Source organism: Ruditapes philippinarum, unplaced genomic scaffold, assembly GCF_026571515.1.
Source record: "Ruditapes philippinarum isolate M1 unplaced genomic scaffold, ASM2657151v2 ctg2714_1_1_1_1, whole genome shotgun sequence".
In the NCBI taxonomy this organism is placed as follows: Eukaryota; Metazoa; Mollusca; class Bivalvia; order Venerida; family Veneridae; genus Ruditapes; species Ruditapes philippinarum.
Window position 1 is genome coordinate 1 of NW_026855574.1, and position 19,973 is coordinate 19,973.

The 19,973-nt window shown below is 32.7% G+C and overlaps 2 protein-coding genes and 1 long non-coding RNA gene across 3 annotated transcripts; 2 read left to right on the plus strand and 1 right to left on the minus strand.

Annotated features, from left to right (window-relative positions):
* Positions 1–383: 383 nt before the first annotated feature.
* LOC132743761 (uncharacterized protein DDB_G0279899-like) lies at positions 384–1,700 on the plus strand. Its single transcript, XM_060732322.1, has one exon. The coding sequence runs from the start codon at positions 384–386 to the stop codon at positions 1,698–1,700; it is 1,317 nt and encodes a 438-aa protein (XP_060588305.1).
* Positions 1,701–6,941: 5,241 nt separating this feature from the next.
* LOC132743756 (uncharacterized) lies at positions 6,942–10,137 on the minus strand. Its single transcript, XR_009627614.1, has 2 exons — positions 9,309–10,137; positions 6,942–7,711 (listed from the first exon to the last, which is right to left on the minus strand). It is a non-coding gene; the product is annotated as an uncharacterized LOC132743756 (long non-coding RNA).
* A 2,123-nt stretch (positions 10,138–12,260) lies between these two features.
* Positions 12,261–14,308, plus strand: LOC132743753 (uncharacterized). The gene is made up of 2 exons (XM_060732315.1): positions 12,261–13,372; positions 13,477–14,308. The coding sequence occupies exons 1-2, from the start codon at positions 12,261–12,263 to the stop codon at positions 13,946–13,948; spliced, it is 1,584 nt and encodes a 527-aa protein (XP_060588298.1). The 3' UTR covers positions 13,949–14,308.
* Positions 14,309–19,973: the final 5,665 nt, after the last annotated feature.

Below are 19,973 nucleotides of genomic sequence, written 5' to 3' on the forward strand. Positions count from 1 at the left end.
ATTTTTCAATATCAAATCTTATAAATATAAACGTGCTGATTAAAGCAAATACCTTCAACATTTTATCTATAACACGTCTTACGATAGTTCATGCTCTAGTTAATACGAAATTCCCGTGTGTACTTTATCACAAGAGGGAGTTAATTTGTTGAACTTTATTTTCTGAAAATTGCGAGTGAACACTTTATTTAACTAACAATTTGAAGAAGAATATAAGAAGTGTTTTAAGTTATATGTTTTAACGGATAACTTTAATGTATATTATGCTCATAAAGCAGGACAATAAAGCAGGACAACATATAGATTTGGAGATACAAGGTTATAAAATCGAAACAAGAATCAAGTTATAACACGAATTATTCTCACATGTAAAGTTCGTCAGTATGGCGGTTTCTGGAAGAAAAGCAGTGGCACCAATCACAGATTGGTTTGATAGTGATAAAAATCATTTTTGTGATCCGTGTAAAACTGATGGTCAAAGTGTAAAAGCACGAGGATATTGTGAAGATTGCCAGGAATATTTATGCAGCTCGTGCTTTTCTTCTCATAGGAAAACAAAGGCGTCAAAACATCATAAATTACACGAACGATCCGACGCTACAAATACATCTATATTAGATGATAAATGCCCATTTCATGACACCGAAATTGTCAAGTTTTTCTGTCCTAGACACGAAGAACTTGGATGTCATGATTGTATGGTTCTCAAGCATAGAACATGTGATCTTGATTATATCCCTGACACGTGTAAAGGAATAGCTGACAGTAAAGAGTACGATGACACGTTGAAAATGCTGGAGTTAAAGTTACAAGCAACAAAAAATTTAGACAGAGAAATTTCTGACAAAACTACGGAAGCAGATGATTGTTTAACTCAAGCGCTTAAAGATATTGACGACTTTGAGTACCTAATCATCAATCGTATAAAAGAAATGAAAACTAAAGCTGTTGAAAATGCAAAACAAATGAATGAATCAAACAAAAGGACATTAAAGACAGCGCATGAAGAATGCAGTAAAGTTTCCTCAGAAATGAAACAACTTCAAGCCAGTCTAAGAGACAACAAAACATCCGGGAAGGAAAGGGAAATATTCATAGCTGTAAAGAAAGCTAAATCTCTAGCCGATGATGAAAAGAACACTGAAGTTTTAACAGTACTACGGAAACTTAAAACAACATGCACCTTCAAACGGAACGAAGAGATAGAAACTGCATTATTTAAGAACACTTTATTTGGGACATTGGAGACGACTCGTTCTGTAAGCTCCTTACAGCATTTAAGGGACATTAAAATAAAAACTTCATCAGATGTGAATAAATGCTTCATAGCAGGGTGCTCATTTATTCCACCAGATAAAGTTTTACTTGCAGATGAAGAAAACAACAAACTTAAACTGTATGATATCAACAATGACCGTTTGATAAAAGAAAGACAGGAACCGGGAGGCCCACTGGGCGTTGGTCTTATATCTCAAGATGAAGTAGCTGTTGCGATGAAAAGAATGAAAGCAGTTCAAATTTTCAAGACTTATGATGACCTATCCCTAGTTCGTACTGTTCAACTTGATAGAAAGTGTTATAATGTCACATATAACCAAGGAAAGCTGTATGTTATTTGTCGGTATCCACACAGTGTGTTAGTATTAGATCTTAATGGAACATGGGAGACAGAAAATTTTCCCCTAGAAACAGCTTTTTAATTCCCGATGACTTTTTAGCTGGATTGCGTAAGGCAGACTCTAAAAAATGTATATGTTTAAATGACAAATTTTTTTGTTAATAGTAAATTTAAAGCCTCACAACCAATGGGAAAGTAACAAGTATTTACGAAAAACGAGAATAAACCAATCACCTTTTTGGGGTAAACAGTTGGGGGATGGATCAACTTTTTGTCTGTTGCTTGCAAGAAAACGTAACAGAATTTTTTTAAATTTTTGACAGGAATTTTTTAAATTCCCCAATGGGTATAGTTCCCCTCAAAAGTATAAAGTATAGATAAAATAGCTGAAAAAAAGTACATTGGGTTTTTTAATAAAAGTGGGAAAAGTGTTTTAAAGTTTGGGTTTTTCAGAAAAAAGAAAGAAATGGGTGATGATGATGATGATGATGATGATGATGATGATAACGTGATGATAACGTTGATTATAATGATAACGTGATAGTTGATGATCTAACGCTAGTTATACAATTTTAACATTTTTGTCAGAATAGATGAAGAAATATTAAATATGAGGCTATGATAGTTAAAGCAATATTAGTGGGAAGAGATATCTTATTTTCGGAGAGTGGGGGAATGCAATAAATATTACCAAGTCTAAAAAGAAAGGGAAAAGAAAAATGTACATAATTTCACATAGTATGTACATGTATATATAGCACGTGTATTCATTTTGCTAGACGTTTTTCTTGTATGTTAATTTCTATATCACGCAATCTTTACTGTTGATTAAGTCACGTTCTTCAAATTTGATGAATAATATTAACATTGAAGTTTCTTAGCCGACAAAAAGGAAGAAGTCCCATATTTTAAAATCAAATTTTTAAACCAACAGATTTCCCTTACATTCTATATACAAAACTGAAAAATATGTTTTTTAAATTAAAAAAAGAAAACCCTCTTAAACAAAATTTAAGGCCCTTCATTTTAAACCCCACACCTCCCCGCGCGCACATACAGCAATTTGAAATGACTTTTTCAAAAAATATAGCGTTTTAAAGAAATTATTTCGCAATAAATTTTAGATTTTTTAAGTTTTCTCTTTTAATTTTGATTTTAAAAGATTTTTTTGTTTTTAAAGGGAGATAAATTTCTTTAAAATCTATTTAAAATAATAGTTTTTTTCGGGCCCCCCTTTTAAAAAACAATACAACATTTTTTTTTGCAAAAAAAACCCCTTGTTTTGCCCTAGCCAGGGTTTTACCTCGAACTAAAATCGTTCATGTACTATTACTATTACGAATTGCTGTGGGAAAATGCCACATGACCCCTAGTTTACAATAACTGGAATTATTTATCTTGGATGATACTATAAGCACAGATGACTTTGATTTGCTTGGAGAGTTAGTAAAATTGCCACAAGGCTAAATGTTTATATATAGAACATATAGTGAAAATAATTTTGGTATAAGAGCCGCCATATTGGATTTTCTCAAATGATGACATCACAGTGGAAACACCCTGTCACATGATACGTCACATGACACAAGTTGGAAAACTTAGACTAATCAAATACATAAAATATAACTAAATACTCACTAGTGTACATAATTTTTAATCAAATGTTTTACAATTTAAGACATTAGTATTTATACAAAAAATGATATGCATATTATATTTATATCACATACAATGTTAAATGAATAGAATAGAAAAACAACAACAACAACAATATTGAGCTGAGCATATATAATCTCGAATTTCCTGCCAACGACGAATTTTGCGACGGACGCGCCCTCAGGCGCGTTCAGAGCTATGTCATCTACACATGGGATTTTGTTGGCTACAATCGCGCAATGTGTCCTCAACCGAATAACAGCCCACGAAATAGTACATGAATTTGATCCTATGAAACTCCAATACTTCGTCGGGATATCTTAAAAACTTCCATATTTAGCGTTTTCAATTTCAAATTAAGTTATCCAAGTTAAAATATAAACGTATTTGATTGATAAAAACGCTGTAGCCCCGTAGTATTATTGCGCAATTATGCAAATAACTGCTGAAACGATTTATCGCTGTCGAAAAAGTAGGACAGCAAATTATGCTATAATTAAGGAGTAAGCTCAATAATTCCTAGAAATTATGAGCAGGAAATAAATATTTCCACATTAAACAAAACATTTTTATTAAAAGATCAAAAGTTTTTCGTGACTTTAGAATAACTCGCGCATTAATAAAAGAAGAACTCTTTTCGTGACTTAGCTGAATATTCAGCAGTTATTAATAAATTAGACTACAGTACAATGGTTAGTATTATAAATATCTATTTTTGAAAATGCATGTAACAAGAAAGTTTTCAACACTTTACCACCATGTAGTCTTTCATGGTAATCTTTATTGAAGGAAGTTATAATATCAGTTCTACTTCCGATTCTTGTGTTTTGTTTACATAATTTTCTAGGTCACGATATGAGTTAACCTGCTATGAGATTATAATAGCCTGCGACCAGAAGATAACACTATTCTAAAAATAGATTCTGCATCATTTGTGCTGATTTTCGGACGAGTACACATTATACATGTAATAAACCAGCGGATATACTTACTTTGTTTACATGCAATACTTTAAGAAATTCTATACAATTGTAAGAAGCAAACAAGTTGAAAATGGAATTAAGTGTAAAATTGAAAGGGACAACTAAAAACAGTTGTGCTTAAGTGACGTAAATGCAAAAAGAAAATCTTTAAAAAATAAACAATTATTTGCCAAAAATATTTTTAATGAGACATATCCAAGAAATAAAAATACAAATGACTTATATTTTATTGCTTACATGCCCACTATGATATAACACGATGCAATTCTAATTAACATTCTCACATGCATTATGCATTATGATTGAAGTTTATTTGCATGGTTTTATTGTAGAAATATTTTGTTGACAGTTTTTTTTCTATTTACATATCATTTCTTGGAATAAATCGATAAGGGCACTGATTTACAAGTTTGACCAGAGTTTTTAGGCATAAGTTTTATTCTGTATTTAAAAATTTGGACTTGTTCTGCTTGAAAGTAGAAAATCTGAATTATATCAGAATGGGACACATAAAATATATTGCTCTACAAATCTCGAACTTGTATGGAACAAATTTTCTCTGTTATATATTTTGTGTTTTATTTTTTTTTCTAAAAAAAAGCCTTAATGTCTCTCCGGTTGCATGTCCGTCGCATTCAGAGCTGCAGCTTTTTAAATATATAAATGCTCAAATTCATTCTTATCATATATGGGTTTTATTTAATATTTCTTAACTGGAATAGATGAAAAACCCTTTTTATCTATATTTTTATTAAATAATAAAGTAAAAAGATAATACATTTTTTATATCAACAACATACATGTACGTTATTACGTTATTGGACATTTCCCAATCACACGTGATAGTATTAGGTTTTGTTGTTGTTGGTCCGGTTTTTTCCGGGTTTTTTACCATAAAACACAGATTTGTGCCTCAGGGAATTCTAACATTGTATAAAAAGTTATATTTCTATTTATGCAGAATGAGGTTGTTTTAAAGGATATGGTTAAAGAATTTATGATGCTGTAGCGTTGCCTATGTATTAGTAAAGCTGTGCATCTATAATCAGAACACTACCTTTAGCAAACTCCTCAAAGTGATTACCTCCCTTGGCAGATTAAGAATTAAGGGGAGATCACTGCATGGAGATTGTATCTTTAGATGATCAGATGGAACAAACTAAACAATCAAGAAAAGGGGCGATCTCTCGTAAGCATTGTTCAAAAGACAAAGGGATAATGTGAAAATATGTAAATTTCATCCTTGCAAGCCTAGTGCATGTAGTTAAAGGAACTTCACTGAGGTCAAAAGTCTAAAAAATAGAACTTGATTTTCTTACTCAGATCATCTGGGATATTTACCATATAAAGATTTGCAAAGGATATTTAAACAAGAGGGCCATGATGACCCTGAGGTCGCTCACCTGTATATAGCCCCCCCCCCCCCCCCCTGCCCCCCAACGTTGCAGGGCCAATTTAACCCAAGGGCTTTTATTTGCACAAACTTGGTAGACACCCATAAGAAGATGTTTCATGCTAAACATCTAAGCTCTAGCTCATTGGGCTTTTTAAAAGAAGATTTTTTTTAAAGTTTTTACTATACACATATAGTTAAAACAATGACACCCCTGGGGCCGGGCCAGGGCTTTTATTTGAACAAACTTTGTAGACACTTACTAGAAGATGTTTCATGCTTAATATCTAAACTCTAGCTATTTGGGTTTTTTCAAAGAAGACAAGAAAACATTCTTGGTTGAAGTTATATCTACAACATCAACGCTCATAAAACTAAACGTTTAAACTTTATAGATGAAAAATATAGTGCTTATTTCTGCCTATCCCATATATAAACAAAAGCAGTCTTGCAAAGGGTAGTGAACCCATGATCTGTTCATTGTTAGCATTTATACAAAGAATACGTAAACTTATAATAGTTATAAAACTTGTCTGCCGTAAATTGTAATTTATCGATCTTAAGTATCGGTTTTGCTGCATATGCAAAATTTAATTTTATGTTTAGACATACTTTTTTATAATATGCTCAGTTAAAATGAATAAGCATGATAACTTGAGTCACAAACTTTCGGGGTAAATAAATTGTGCAATATTAAAAAAAAAAAGCAAAAACAACAACAAAATGGTGTACAATGAGTAATATTTGTGAGCGCCCGACTGGTCAAGAAATCATTTCGATTTTGATTCATACATAGGATGTGGGTTTTGTGCTATGGAGCCGAACCTTAATTTTGTGGATAGACCTTTGAAATTACTTGTTATATCAAATGAAACCTTTCAATTGAACATTGAAATTATGACATCACCCCTGAAAATTCGAAAAAAAATAGAGGAAAAAATAGTTCATCTTTACCTTCTTTGAGAAAACAAACAAACAACAACAACAAAACACGAATTATATTTTCTAGTTATTGTTTGGCAATATTGGCCTGAGACTCATTAGTTTTCGGGAAGATTTACGTTAGTTTACGCTTAGGATTTTCATTTTATTATAGATCTCTATATTGAATACTGCTCGATGGCCACCTTTGATGTAATATTTTGGCAATAGTAATACAACGCTCACGTGTTAGTTTTTATCTTTCAAATCATTACTGAGCACTATGCAGCAGCCTATTTTATCCTAAATATCCTTTTATTTCTTTCATTAAAATCTTATTTATTCGTGACATTGGAAAAACACAGTCTAATACTTTTTAATACTATTTTATTCTGATCTTACAATGCCCATTTCTTATTAGATAAACCATTTCACTTTCATTATCATTTAATTACTTTTCAAGACTAACAATAAATCGGTGCATCCCATTTTTATAGCAAGATTGGACCGCCATTGAAATTATATAATTAAATTAAGTATAAAAGTACATCAATTTTCTACACCGTCATTTAACATTTTATCCTATATGTTTTTAGAAACCTAACTGATACGTGATATAGTTATGATGTTTATATAAATATCAAATACATTGTACTTCTTTTGACAGTGTATGCGTTCGTTTTACATGTAAATATACAGTACAAAAGGTAAATAGATAAAATATGTCGAACTGATAAAATTGTCAAATATTGTTTATTATTAGTGAAGTAATCAATAAGCTATGAAACGAGTTTGATATATGTTTCAAAATATGACACTAGATCATAGCCGACAATTAACATAATCAGACAGAATAGTTTTAGCGTGCGAGGCTTAGGTAACTGTTATTTTTATAACACTATATTTAGCCCGCCTTTATCATGTGATTTCATTGTTACATTCAAAGAAGAGTTATTGACATGGATTGCCCGAGCGACATTTCTCACAAAGTGGCGACATATGAGGTTTCTTTGGGTCGGTATGACGGGTCTTGTCACACTTGCATGTTTTAGCAACTTCCCCACAACGAGAGCACATTGTCTCCTCCACTCTATATGGCTGGCACATGACCTTACATTTCTTGCACTCTTGTCCCCAGTACTAGAAAACAAAATTAGGAACATTTGAGGTCAATAAATATATTTTTGTTGCCATAAAAAATTGTGTATTCTTGAATCATATCACATGTGCCGTACCAAATACTGGACGTACCGCACCAAATACTAGATGTACCGTACCAAATACTGGATGTACCGCACCAAATACTGGACGTACCGCACCAAATACTGGACGTACCGCACCAAATACTGGATGTTGCCGCACCAAAAACTGGACGTACCGCGCCAAATATTGGACGTACCGCGCCAAATACTGGATGTGTCGCCACCAAATACTGGATGTACCGCACCAAATACTGGACGTACCGCGCCAAATATTGGACGTACCGCGCCAAATACTGGCTGTGTCGCACCAAATACTGGATGTACCGCACCAAATACTGGACGTACCGCACCAAATACCGGACGTGCCGCACCAAATAGGGGACGTGCCGCACCCCAAATACTGGATGTACCGCACCAAATACTGGATGAACCGCACCAAATACTGGATTTCCGCACCAAATACTGGATGTGCCACACCAAATACTGGACGTGCTGCACCAAATACTGGACGTACCGTACCAAATACTGAATGTGCCGCACCAAAAACTGGATGTGCCGCACCAAATACTGGATGTGCCGCACCAAATACCGGATGTGCCGCACCAAATACTTGATGTGCAGCACCAAAATATGCAATGTGCCGTACCAAATACTGGATGTGACCGCACCAAATACTGGATGTGCCGCACCAAATACCGGATGTGCCGCACCAATACTGGATGTGCCGCACCAAATATTGGATGTACCGCACCAAATACTGGATGTGTACCGCACCAAATATTGGATGTGCCGCACAAAATACTGGATGTACCGCACCAAATATGTGCCGCACCAAATACTGGATGTACCGCACCAAATACTGGACGTGCCGCACCAAATACTGACGTGCCGCACCAAAATACTAGACCACCAAATACTGGATGTACCGCACCAAATACTAGATGTACTGCACCAAATACTGGATATGTCGCACCAAATACTGGTTGTGCCGCACCAAATACTGGATGTGCCGCACCACCAAAATGCCGCACTGGATGTACCGCACCAAATACTGGATGTGCCACACCAAATACTGGATGTACCGCACCAAATACTGGATGTGCCGCACCAAATACTGGATGTGCCGCACCAAATACTGGATGTACCGCACCAAATACTGGATGTGCCGCACCAAATATTGGATGTGCCGCACCAAATACTAGATGTGCCACACCAAATACTGGATGTGCCGCACCAAGTACTGGACGTACCGCACCAAATACTGGATGTGCCGCACCAAATACTAGATGTGCCGCACCAAATATTGGATGTACCGCACCAAATACTGGATGTGCCGCACCAAGTACTGGAACAATAGACGCCAAATTCCGTTTATCTATCGTTTTCTTGTTGTTAACCTTTGATACAATATGACATAGCCTTTTGTTACAAATAAGCAATACATTATTTAGTATTTCCAGCAATAACAGATATATTTTGTATTCAAAATATATATAATGAGAATTTATTGAGGCTAAAGCTAAAAATTCAATTACCGTTGTTGCTCCAGGTCTTTCAAAAACCTTGGCACTTTCCCATCGGGACTTACAGTTGGAACATTCGAAAAATCCATACATTGTTAACCTAGCAAACAATCCTGACAAAAATCTAGTACTATTCGAATTATGTAGCGTTGTATTAATTAAAACACTCGTATCTTTCCTTCATAACAACAGGAAGTTTTTTGATAGAAAGGTAAATAAATAACTTTATAGTGATAGTACGCTAACCTGTTACATGTAAACATATCAGCTCATAGAAATTATTCTGATTTGTATGAAAGAAAAATATTCTAATTTAGTTGAATGAACTATTCTATTTGGCTGAATGGGAAATATGAGAACTTTTCTATTTGTGTGAAAGAGGAATAAACGAAATATATTGTGATTTGGTCGAATAAGAAATATTTTTACTGATGAATAAAAATGGTCGAATGAGAAATATTCTGGTTTATTTGAATATTGTTATTTGGTTGAATTGGAAATATTGTGTCTTTGATGGATTTTAGTATGAACATAATTCATTGTATATAATTTATATACATACATAAAATTTCACAATAATACACAATTTCACATAAATACCTTAATGCAAATAAGAAAAGGGATTGGGCCAAAAGTTATAACAACATTTTCGCCCACTTTGATGAATGAGAAATATTTTGGTGTGGTTGGATGAAAATTATTCTGAGCTGGTTAAATCAGAAAAAAAATATTATGATCTTCCGTTTTTATTAAACACTTTTACTGTAGTTGAGTTCTCAATAATGTTATTCGCATCTTTTTGGTCCTTACATTATTGATAATAACCGAGACGTTCCGATTGTACGGTAATGATGATGTGATGTGAATGTGAATTAAGTGTCTACGGAAATGTCCGTGTCATTACGAAATCAAGTAGAAATTGAAAGTGAAACAGTGTGTAGGAGGTGTTGTTTATTTCGACGAATTAGTTTTTATGACTAAAGTTGTTATATTGATACGTTCAATTTTCCTGTGTACTAAAATACTACATTGAAGTCATTGAAACTTACATGTTTATGTTTTACATAGAGGATATTTCAAAGGAAATACGTATCATAGTCATAATTTCTAAAACTGGTGATACTATATTTAGGGGTTTCGTAATTCCGGTAGTGTATCCTTCTTTCGCTTTAATTTGTCTATCTCTTCACTGTTTGATTCATCATTCATTCATTCATTCATTCATTCATTCATTCATTCATTCATTCATTCATTCATTCATTCATTTATTTATTTATTTATTTATTTATTTATTTTGTTTAATATTTATTTTCAGTTTTCAGTTTTTATTGTTATTTATTTATTTATTTATTTTAATTCAATTTAATCTATTTTTATCTATGGTGGGGGTGGGGTAATTTTTCATCAACAAAACGTGTTGACTAGCTTTTCAGTTTACTTCCTGGTAAACACATTTTCATTTTCCGAAAATACAATATATATACATACTTACATGTACATAACGGACGGAAGTTGGTATAACTAGAGAGTAAAGAGGGAATGAAATATCATAAATCTCTAATTAGTATATTGTTTGATATTTGAGCCGCGTCACGACAAAACCAACATAATGGGCTTGCAACCATCATGAATCCAGACCAGCCTGCGCATCCGCGCAGTCTGATCAGGATCCATGCTGTTCGCTTACAAATCTTATAGCAAGTAGAGAAACTGATAGCGAACAGTATAGATCCTGACCAGACTGCGCGGATGCGCAGGCTGGTCTGGATCCATGATGGTCGCAAACCCATTATGTTAGTTTTGTCATGGCACGGCTCATATAATAAATTATGATATCTTGTTTATAATATGATGATTTGATTAAACTTTGGTAAGCAATGGTTAATTGTATTTTCAAAGCAAAAACAATCATGTTATTTACTTTATTGTTTTATTTGAAACTGCCAGCTTGAGAGTGAAGGTTGCTACATGTATTTGAAAACAGAATACGCATAAAAACTAATGTGTATATATTTAAGTACAAATGTATAGGTTTGTGTTAGTTGGTCAATATTTGTCTGGCACAACAGATTTAATGAAAATAATACAGCTTCAACTAAAACTGACTAGTGGTTTAAACCAAGTTGGTGAATCTTTACACAGAGGAAGTTTGGTTTATACAGAATTTATTTTAGTTCGACTGTGTAGGAAGTTATAAGCTTAAAGACACACTTTCGAATCCTTTCCTGGAATAAACCAGTACTGACACTTTACAATTTTTTTTCTAATTAAAACAAATATAAAGGTTGTCAATATACATAACTGTGTTAAACAATCTTTTTCAGGAGTAATCTCCCCTTCATTGAGTAACTGGATCACAGGTGAACATGCCACTTATTTGCAACTGTATTTAACTGTTTAACTTCTCAAATTTAGCAATTTCATGTAAATACATGTACATTGTATTTGGATATCTGTTTTAAAATAAAGCAGAACAAGTCCTTTGTGTAAGTTTAACAACCATTGTAAATCAATATATCAATACTGAATCTTATTATCTTTCTCGTTTGTTTCACAATATGTATAAATGTGCTTTAGAAGATTTAATCTACAAATTTTATTTGTATAAGTTAAACACCATTGTATTTAATATTTCAATATCAAATCTTATTGATTCAACATTTTATGCATAACACGTCTTACGATAGTTCATGCTCTAGTTAATACGAAATTCCCGTGTGTACTATATGTTGAACTTTATTTTCTGAAAATTGCGGGTGAAGACTTTATTTAACTAACAATTTGAAGAAGAATATGAAAAGTGTTTTAAGTTATATGTTTTAACGGATAACTTTAATGTATATAATGCTCATAAAGCAGGACAATAAAGCAGGACAACAAATAGATTTGGAGATACGAGGTTATAAAATCGAAACAAGAATCAAGTTATAACACGAATTATTCTCACATGTAAAGTTCGTCAGTATGGCGGTTTCTGGAAGAAAAGCAGTGGCACCAACCACAGGTTGGTTTGATAGTGATAAAAATCATTTTTGTGATCCGTGTAAAACTGATGGTCAAAGTGTAAAAGCACGAGGATATTGTGAAGATTGCCAGGAATATTTATGCAGCTCGTGCTTTTCTTCTCATAGGAAAACAAAGGCGTCAAAACATCATAAATTACACGAACGATCCGACGCTACAAATACATCTGTATTAGATGATAAATGCCCATTTCATGACACCGAAATTGTCAAGTTTTTCTGTCCTAGACACGAAGAACTTGGATGTCATGATTGTATGGTTCTCAAGCATAGAACATGTGATCTTGATTATATCCCTGACACGTGTAAAGGAATAGCTGACAGTAAAGAGTACGATGACACGTTGAAAATGCTGGAGTTAAAGTTACAAGCAACAAAAAATTTAGACGGAGAAATTTCTGACAAAACAACGGAAGCAGATGATTGTTTAACTCAAGCGCTTAAAGATATTGACGTCTTTGAGTACCTAATCATCAATCGTATAAAAGAAATGAAAACTAAAGCTGTTGAACATGCAAAACAAATGAATGAATCAAACAAAAGGACATTAAAGACAGCGCATGCAGAATGCAGTAAAGTTTCCTCAGAAATGAAACAACTTCAAGCCAGTCTAAGAGACAACAAAACTTTCGGGAAGGAAAGGGAAATATTCATAGCTGTAAAGAAAGCTAAATCTCTAGCCGATGATGAAAAGAACACTAAAGTTTTAACAGTACTACGGAAACTTAAAACAACATGCACTTTCAAACGGAACGAAGAGATAGAAACTGCATTATTTAAGAACACATTATTTGGGACATTGGAGACGACTCGTTCTGTAAGCTCCTTACAGCATTTAAGGGGCATTAAAATAAAAACTTTATCAGATGTAAATAAATGCTCCATAGCAGGATGCTCTTTTATTCCACCAGATAAAGTTTTACTTGCAGATGAATATAACAACAAACTTAAACTGTTTGATATCAACAATGACCGTTTGATAAAAGAAAGACAGGAACCGGGAGGCCCACGTGGCGTTGGTCTAATGTCTCAAGATGAAGTAGCTGTTGTGATGCAAAAAATGAAAGCAGTTCAAATTTTCAAGACTTATGATGACCTATCTCTAGTTCGTACTGTCCAACTTGATAGAAACTGTTTTAATGTCACATATAACCAAGGAAAGCTGTATGTTGGGAGCCAGAAAGAGTTTGTTGGGAGCCAGAAAGTGTGTTAGTATTAGATCTTAATGGAACAGTGCAGACAGAAATTCCACTGAAAACATCTACCATTGACTTGACTGTTCCAGTTGGTATTGCTGTAAGTGCAGACTCTCAATATGTATATGTAAGTTATGTTGTTAATAGTAGCATTGTACGCCTCACAACCAATGGAAATGTAGCAAGTATTTACAAAGACAAGAATATCCAATCACTTTCTGGGATAATCAGTCTGGAGGATGGATCACTTCTTGTCTGTAGCTGTGACAACAATACTGTATACAGAATTTCTGAAGATTTCAAGACAGGATTTAATGTTCTCAATGATATAGCATCACCAAGAAGTATATGTATAGATTATAACGGTGATAAAATGTACATTGGTTGTGACAATGACACATTGAAAGTGTGTAAAGTGGTTTATCAGAAATAAGAAAGAAATGATGATGATGATGATGATGATGATGATGATGATGATGGTGATGGTGATGATGATGAAGATAACGTGATGATAACGTTGGTTATAAGGATAACGTGATAGTTGATGATCTAACGCTAGTTATACAATTTTAACATTTTTGTCAGAAATAGATGAAGAAATGTTAAATGTGAGGCTATGATAATTAAAGCAATATTAGTGGGAAGATATATTTTATATTCGGAAGTGGAGCGTCCCTCAGAGTGGGGGAATGCAATAAATATTACCAAGTCTAAAAAGAAAGGAAAAAGAAAAATGTACATAATTTCACATAATATGCACATGTATATAAAATAAACATCTATTTTAATGGCACGTGTATTCATTTTGATAGACGTTTTTCTTGTATGTTAATTTCAATATCACGCAATCCTTACTGTTGATTAAGCCACGTTCTTCAAATTTGATAAATAATAACATTGAAGTATCTTAGCCGACAAAAAGGAAGAAGTCCCATATTTTAGTTATTTTGATCCAACAGATGTCATTACAACGACTTACGATTCTATATACAAAGCTGAACATATTTTCTTACTTAAAAACTAGAAAATCTTATCAATTCAAGGCATTCATTTACACCCTACACATGCACGCGCGCACATACACGCATATTTGTAAATGACTTGTCAATAATAGAGCGTTAAAGATAATTATTGTCGCAATAAATTATAGATTTCTTATTAGTTATTCTTTTTAATAGATAAATGATTATTTGTTAATGGGAGATAACTTTCTTTAAATCATATTTAAATATAATAGTTATTTACTCCCCTTTTGAATAACAGATACTAACATTTTTTTAGCAGAAACACCCCTTGATGTCGCCCCAGCCAGTGTTATATCCTCGTAACTAACTCGTTTCATGTACTATAACTATTACGAATTGCTGTGGGAAAATGCCACATGACCCCTAGTTTGCAATAACTGGAATTATTTATCTTGGATGATACTATAAGCACAGATGACTTTGATTTGCTTGGAGAGGTAGTAAAATTGCCACAAGGCTAAATATTTATATATAGAACATATAGTGAAAATAATTTTGGTATAAGAGCCGCCATATTGGATTTTCTCAAATGATGACATCACAGTGGAAACATCCTGTCACATGATACGTCACATGACACAAGTTGGAAGACTTAGACTAATCAGATACTTAAAACATAACTGAATACTCACTAGTTAGTGTACATAATTTTTAATAAAATGTTTTACAATTTAAGACATTAGTTTTTATACAAAAAATGATATGCATATTATATTTATATAACATACAATGTTAAATATTAAATGAATAGAATAGAAAACCAGCAACAACAACAATATTGAGCTGAGCATATAATCTCGAATTTCCTGCCAACGACGATTTTTTTAAAATATACAAATGCTCAAATTTATTCTTATCATATATGGCTTTTAGTTAATATTTCTTAACTAGAATAGATGAAAAACCCTTTTATCTATATTTTTATTAAATAATAAAGTAAAAAGATAAATTATAAATACATTTTTGATATCAACATCATACTTGTACATGTACGTTGACTTCGAAGGTCAATTTACCTAAGGAATTTCATTACATCCATTTCTACACCGTCATTTTACAACACAAGGGATACAATAGGTTTCACCATTAAAGTTGACTATTTCAATACTTTATACGCGAAGAGCATCTGCATGGGATATTTTCAGAAAATTTCGAAGTAAGTTTTTGTTAAATAAAAAATATACTAACTGATACGTGATATAGTTGTGCTGTTTTTATCAAACACTTTTTTACAATGTACGCGTTCGTTTTAAATGTATATATACATTACAAAAGGTAAATACTTTAGATAAAATATTTTTGAACGAGTAAAGCATGATAAAATTGTCAAATAGTGTTTATTATTAGTGAAGTTATCAATAAGCTATGAAACGAGTTTGATAAATGTTTCAAAAAATGACCCTAAATCATAGCCGACAATTTACATAATCAGACAGAATATCAAAAGTTAACATAGATGACACTGTAAAATAAAACTGGTTTTACAATTATTATGATACAATTCTTATTCATCATATAAACTCTTTACATAATTAAGATAAAATATCATAATTCGTTGAACTTCCACTCAATACACACATACCAAGCACACTTTCTCTGTCAGGTGCTGTTATATGAATCATAACTCAATACATCAAAACGTCGGCTTGAATTATATAAAATATCCCAGTGCATACATCATAACAAAACAAAACAATTTTTTAATCAGCAGTCTCAATATATTAAAAACAGTTGCAGCGTAAATTGAAAATGGGCGGGGCTGAGGTAACCATTATTTTTGTCCGCCCCTTATCACGTGATTTCATGGTTACATTCAAAGAGTTATTTACACGGATTGCCCGAGCGACATTTCTCACAAAGTGCCGACATATGTGGTTTATTTGGGTCGGTATGACGGGTCTTGTCACACTTGCATGTTTTAGCAACTTCCCCACAACGAGAGCACATTGTCTCCTCCACTCTATATGGCTGACACATGATATTACATTTCTTGCACTCTTGTCCCCAGTACTAGAAAACAAAATTAGGAAAATGTGAGGACAATAAAGTTATTTTTTGTTGCCATAGAAAATTATGTATACTTGAATCGTTTCACACGTGCCGCACCAAATACTGGATGTGCCGCACAAAATACTAAATGTACCACATCAAGTACTGGAACATTAGACGCCAAATTCCGTTTATCTATCGTTTTCTTGTTGTTAACCCATGATACAATATGGCCTTTTGTTACAAATAAGCAATACATTATTTAGTATTTCAAGCAATAACAGTTATATTTTGTATTCAAAATATATATAATGAGAATTTATTGAGGCTAAAGCTAAAAATTCAATTACCGTTGTTGTTCCAGGCCTTTCAAAAACCTTGGCACTTTCCCAACGAGATTTACAGTTGGAACATTCGAAAAATCCATACATTGTTAACCTAGCAAACAATCCTGACAAAAATCGAGTACTATTCGAATTATGTAATGTTGTATAAATTAAAATAATCGTATCTTTCCTTCATAACAACAGGAAGTTTTTGATAGAAAGGTAAATAAATAACTATATAATGAATATGCTTACCTATTACATGTACATGTAAACATATCAGCAGTATCTGCTGTTAATCTTATCATAGATTGAAGTTATAAAAAGTAAACTCTTGAAAAAATTAAATGAAACAAGTAACAGCTATGTTTTGATTTGTGTCGTTACCAAAGGGTAAGTAAATGAATAAGCCTTAGAAAGATTGATTCAAATATATAGCAAATGTTTAGCTTTCTCTTTCCTACACATACTTGATTTCTATAAACTTTCTAATTTGGTTTAGATAAGAAAAATATTCTGATTTGGTTGAATAAGAAATATTCTTTTTTCATTTGGTTGAATAAGAAATATTCTTTTTTCATTTGGTTGAATAAGAAATATCAGAAATAGTCTGGTTCGTTTAAAAGAGAAATAGTGTGATTTGTTTAAAAAAGAAACATCCATGTTTGTTTCAATTAGAAATATTCTGATTTTGATGAATGAGAAATATTCTGATTTTGTTGGATGAGAAATATTCTGATTTTGTCTGATAAGAAATAATCTGATTTTGTTGGATGAGAAATATTCTATTTTGTTGGATGAGAAATATTCTGATTTTGTTGGATGAGAAATATACTTGGCTGGATGAATGAGAAATGTTCTAATTGTGTAGGCTCATAGAAATCATTCTGATTTGTATGAAAGAAAAATATTCTAATATAGTTGAATGAGAAATATGAGAACTATTCTATTTGGCTGAATGAGAAATATGAGAATTATTCTATTTGGCTGAAAGAGGAATATTCTGGTTTGTTTAAATATATTGTGATTTGGTCGAATAAGAAATATTTTGACTGATGAATAAAAATGTTCTGCTTTGGTCGAATGAGAAATATCCTGGTTTGTTCGAATGAGAAATATTCTGGTTTATTTGAATATTGTTATTTGGTTGAATTGGAAATATTGTGACTTTGATGGATTTTAGTATAAACATATTTCATTGTATATAATTTCACAATAATACACAATTTCACATAAATACATTAATGCAAATAAGAAAAGGGGTTGGGCCAAAAGTTATAACAACATTTTCGCCCACTTTGATGAATGACAAATATTTTGGTGTGGTTGGATGAAAATTATTCTGAGCTGGTTAAATCAGAAAAAATATTATGATCTTCCGTTTTCAAATGCTTGTAATATTAAACACTTTTACTGTAGTTGAGTTCTCAATATGGTAATGCAATCGCATCTTTTTGGCCCTTTCATTATTGATAATAACCGAGAAGTTCCGATTGTGTGGTAATGATGATGTGATATGTCCGAGTCATTACAAAATCAAGTAGAAATTGAAAGTGAAACAGTGTGTAGGAGGTGTTATTTATTTCGACGAATGAGTTTTTATGACTATAGTTGTTATTGGTACGTGCAATTTCCCTGTGTACTCAAATACTACATTTTAGTCCTTGAAACTTACATGTTTATATTTTACATAGAGGACATTTCAAAGGAAATACGTATCATAGTCATAATTTCTAAAACTGGTGATACTATATTTGGGGGTTTTCGTAATTCCGCCAGTGTATCCTTCTTTCGCTTTAATTTGTCTATCTCTTCATTGTTTATTTTATTCATTAATTCATTCGTTCGTTCGTTCGTTCGTTCGTTCGTTCGTTCATTCATTCATTCATTCATTCATTCATTCATTCATTCATTCATTTTGTATAATATTTATTTTCATTAGTTTTCATTGTTATTTATTAACTTATTTATTTATCTTAATTCAATTTAATCTATTTTTATCTATGGTGGGGGTGGGGTAATTTTTCATCAACAAAACGTGTTGACTAGCTTTTCAGTTTACTTCCTGGTAAACACATTTTCATTTCCCGAAAATATAATATATAAACATACTTCACGCACATAACGGACAGAAGTTGGTATAACTAGAGAGTAAAGTGGGAATGAAATATCATACATCTCTAATTAGTATATTGTTTGATATTTGAGCCGCGTCACGACAAAACCAACATAATGGGTTTGCGACCATCATAGATCCAGACCAGCCTGCGCATCCGCGCAGTCTGATCAGGATCCATGCTGTTCGCTTACAAATCCAATAACAAGTAGAGAAACTGATAGCGAACAGTATGGATCCTGACCAGACTGCGCGGATGCGCAGGCTGGTCTGGATCCATGATGGTCGCAAACCCGTTAAGTTGGTTTTGTTATGGCACGGCTCATATAACATGTATAATAAATTATGATAACTTGTTAATAATATAATGATTTGATTAAACCTTGGTAAGCAATGGTTAATTGTATTTTCAAAGCAAAAACAATCATGTCATTTACTTTATTGTTCAAAGGCTTTCAAAACTATATACTGCACATTGTTTTATTTGAAACTGCCCGCTTGAGAGTGAAGGTTGCTTCATGTATTTGAAAACAGAATATGCATAAAAACTAATGTGTATATATTTAAGTATAGGTTTGTGTTAGTTGGTCAGTATTTGTCTGGCACGACAGGTTTAATGAAAATAATACCGCCTCAACTAAAACTGACGTGCTAGTGGTTTAAACCAAGTTGGTGAATCTTTACACAGAGGAAGTTTGGTTTATACAGAATTTATTTTAGTTCGACTGTGTAGGAAGCTATAAGCTTATAGACACACTTTCGAATCCTTTCCTGGAATAAACCAGTACTGAGCAATGAGTGTAAAATTTCTTGCTCAAGGATATATATGTACCCGACAGTGGTATAAGAACTGAACAAATGTAGGCAACTATCGCAATTTAAACTAACTGTACTCTATTACCGTATGGAATAATTTGCATTTATTGTATTATACGTTAAACATGATGACGGCCAATATACGTGTGAGCATTTACCTTGACCTTGGCGTCTTGTTTTCGGCGC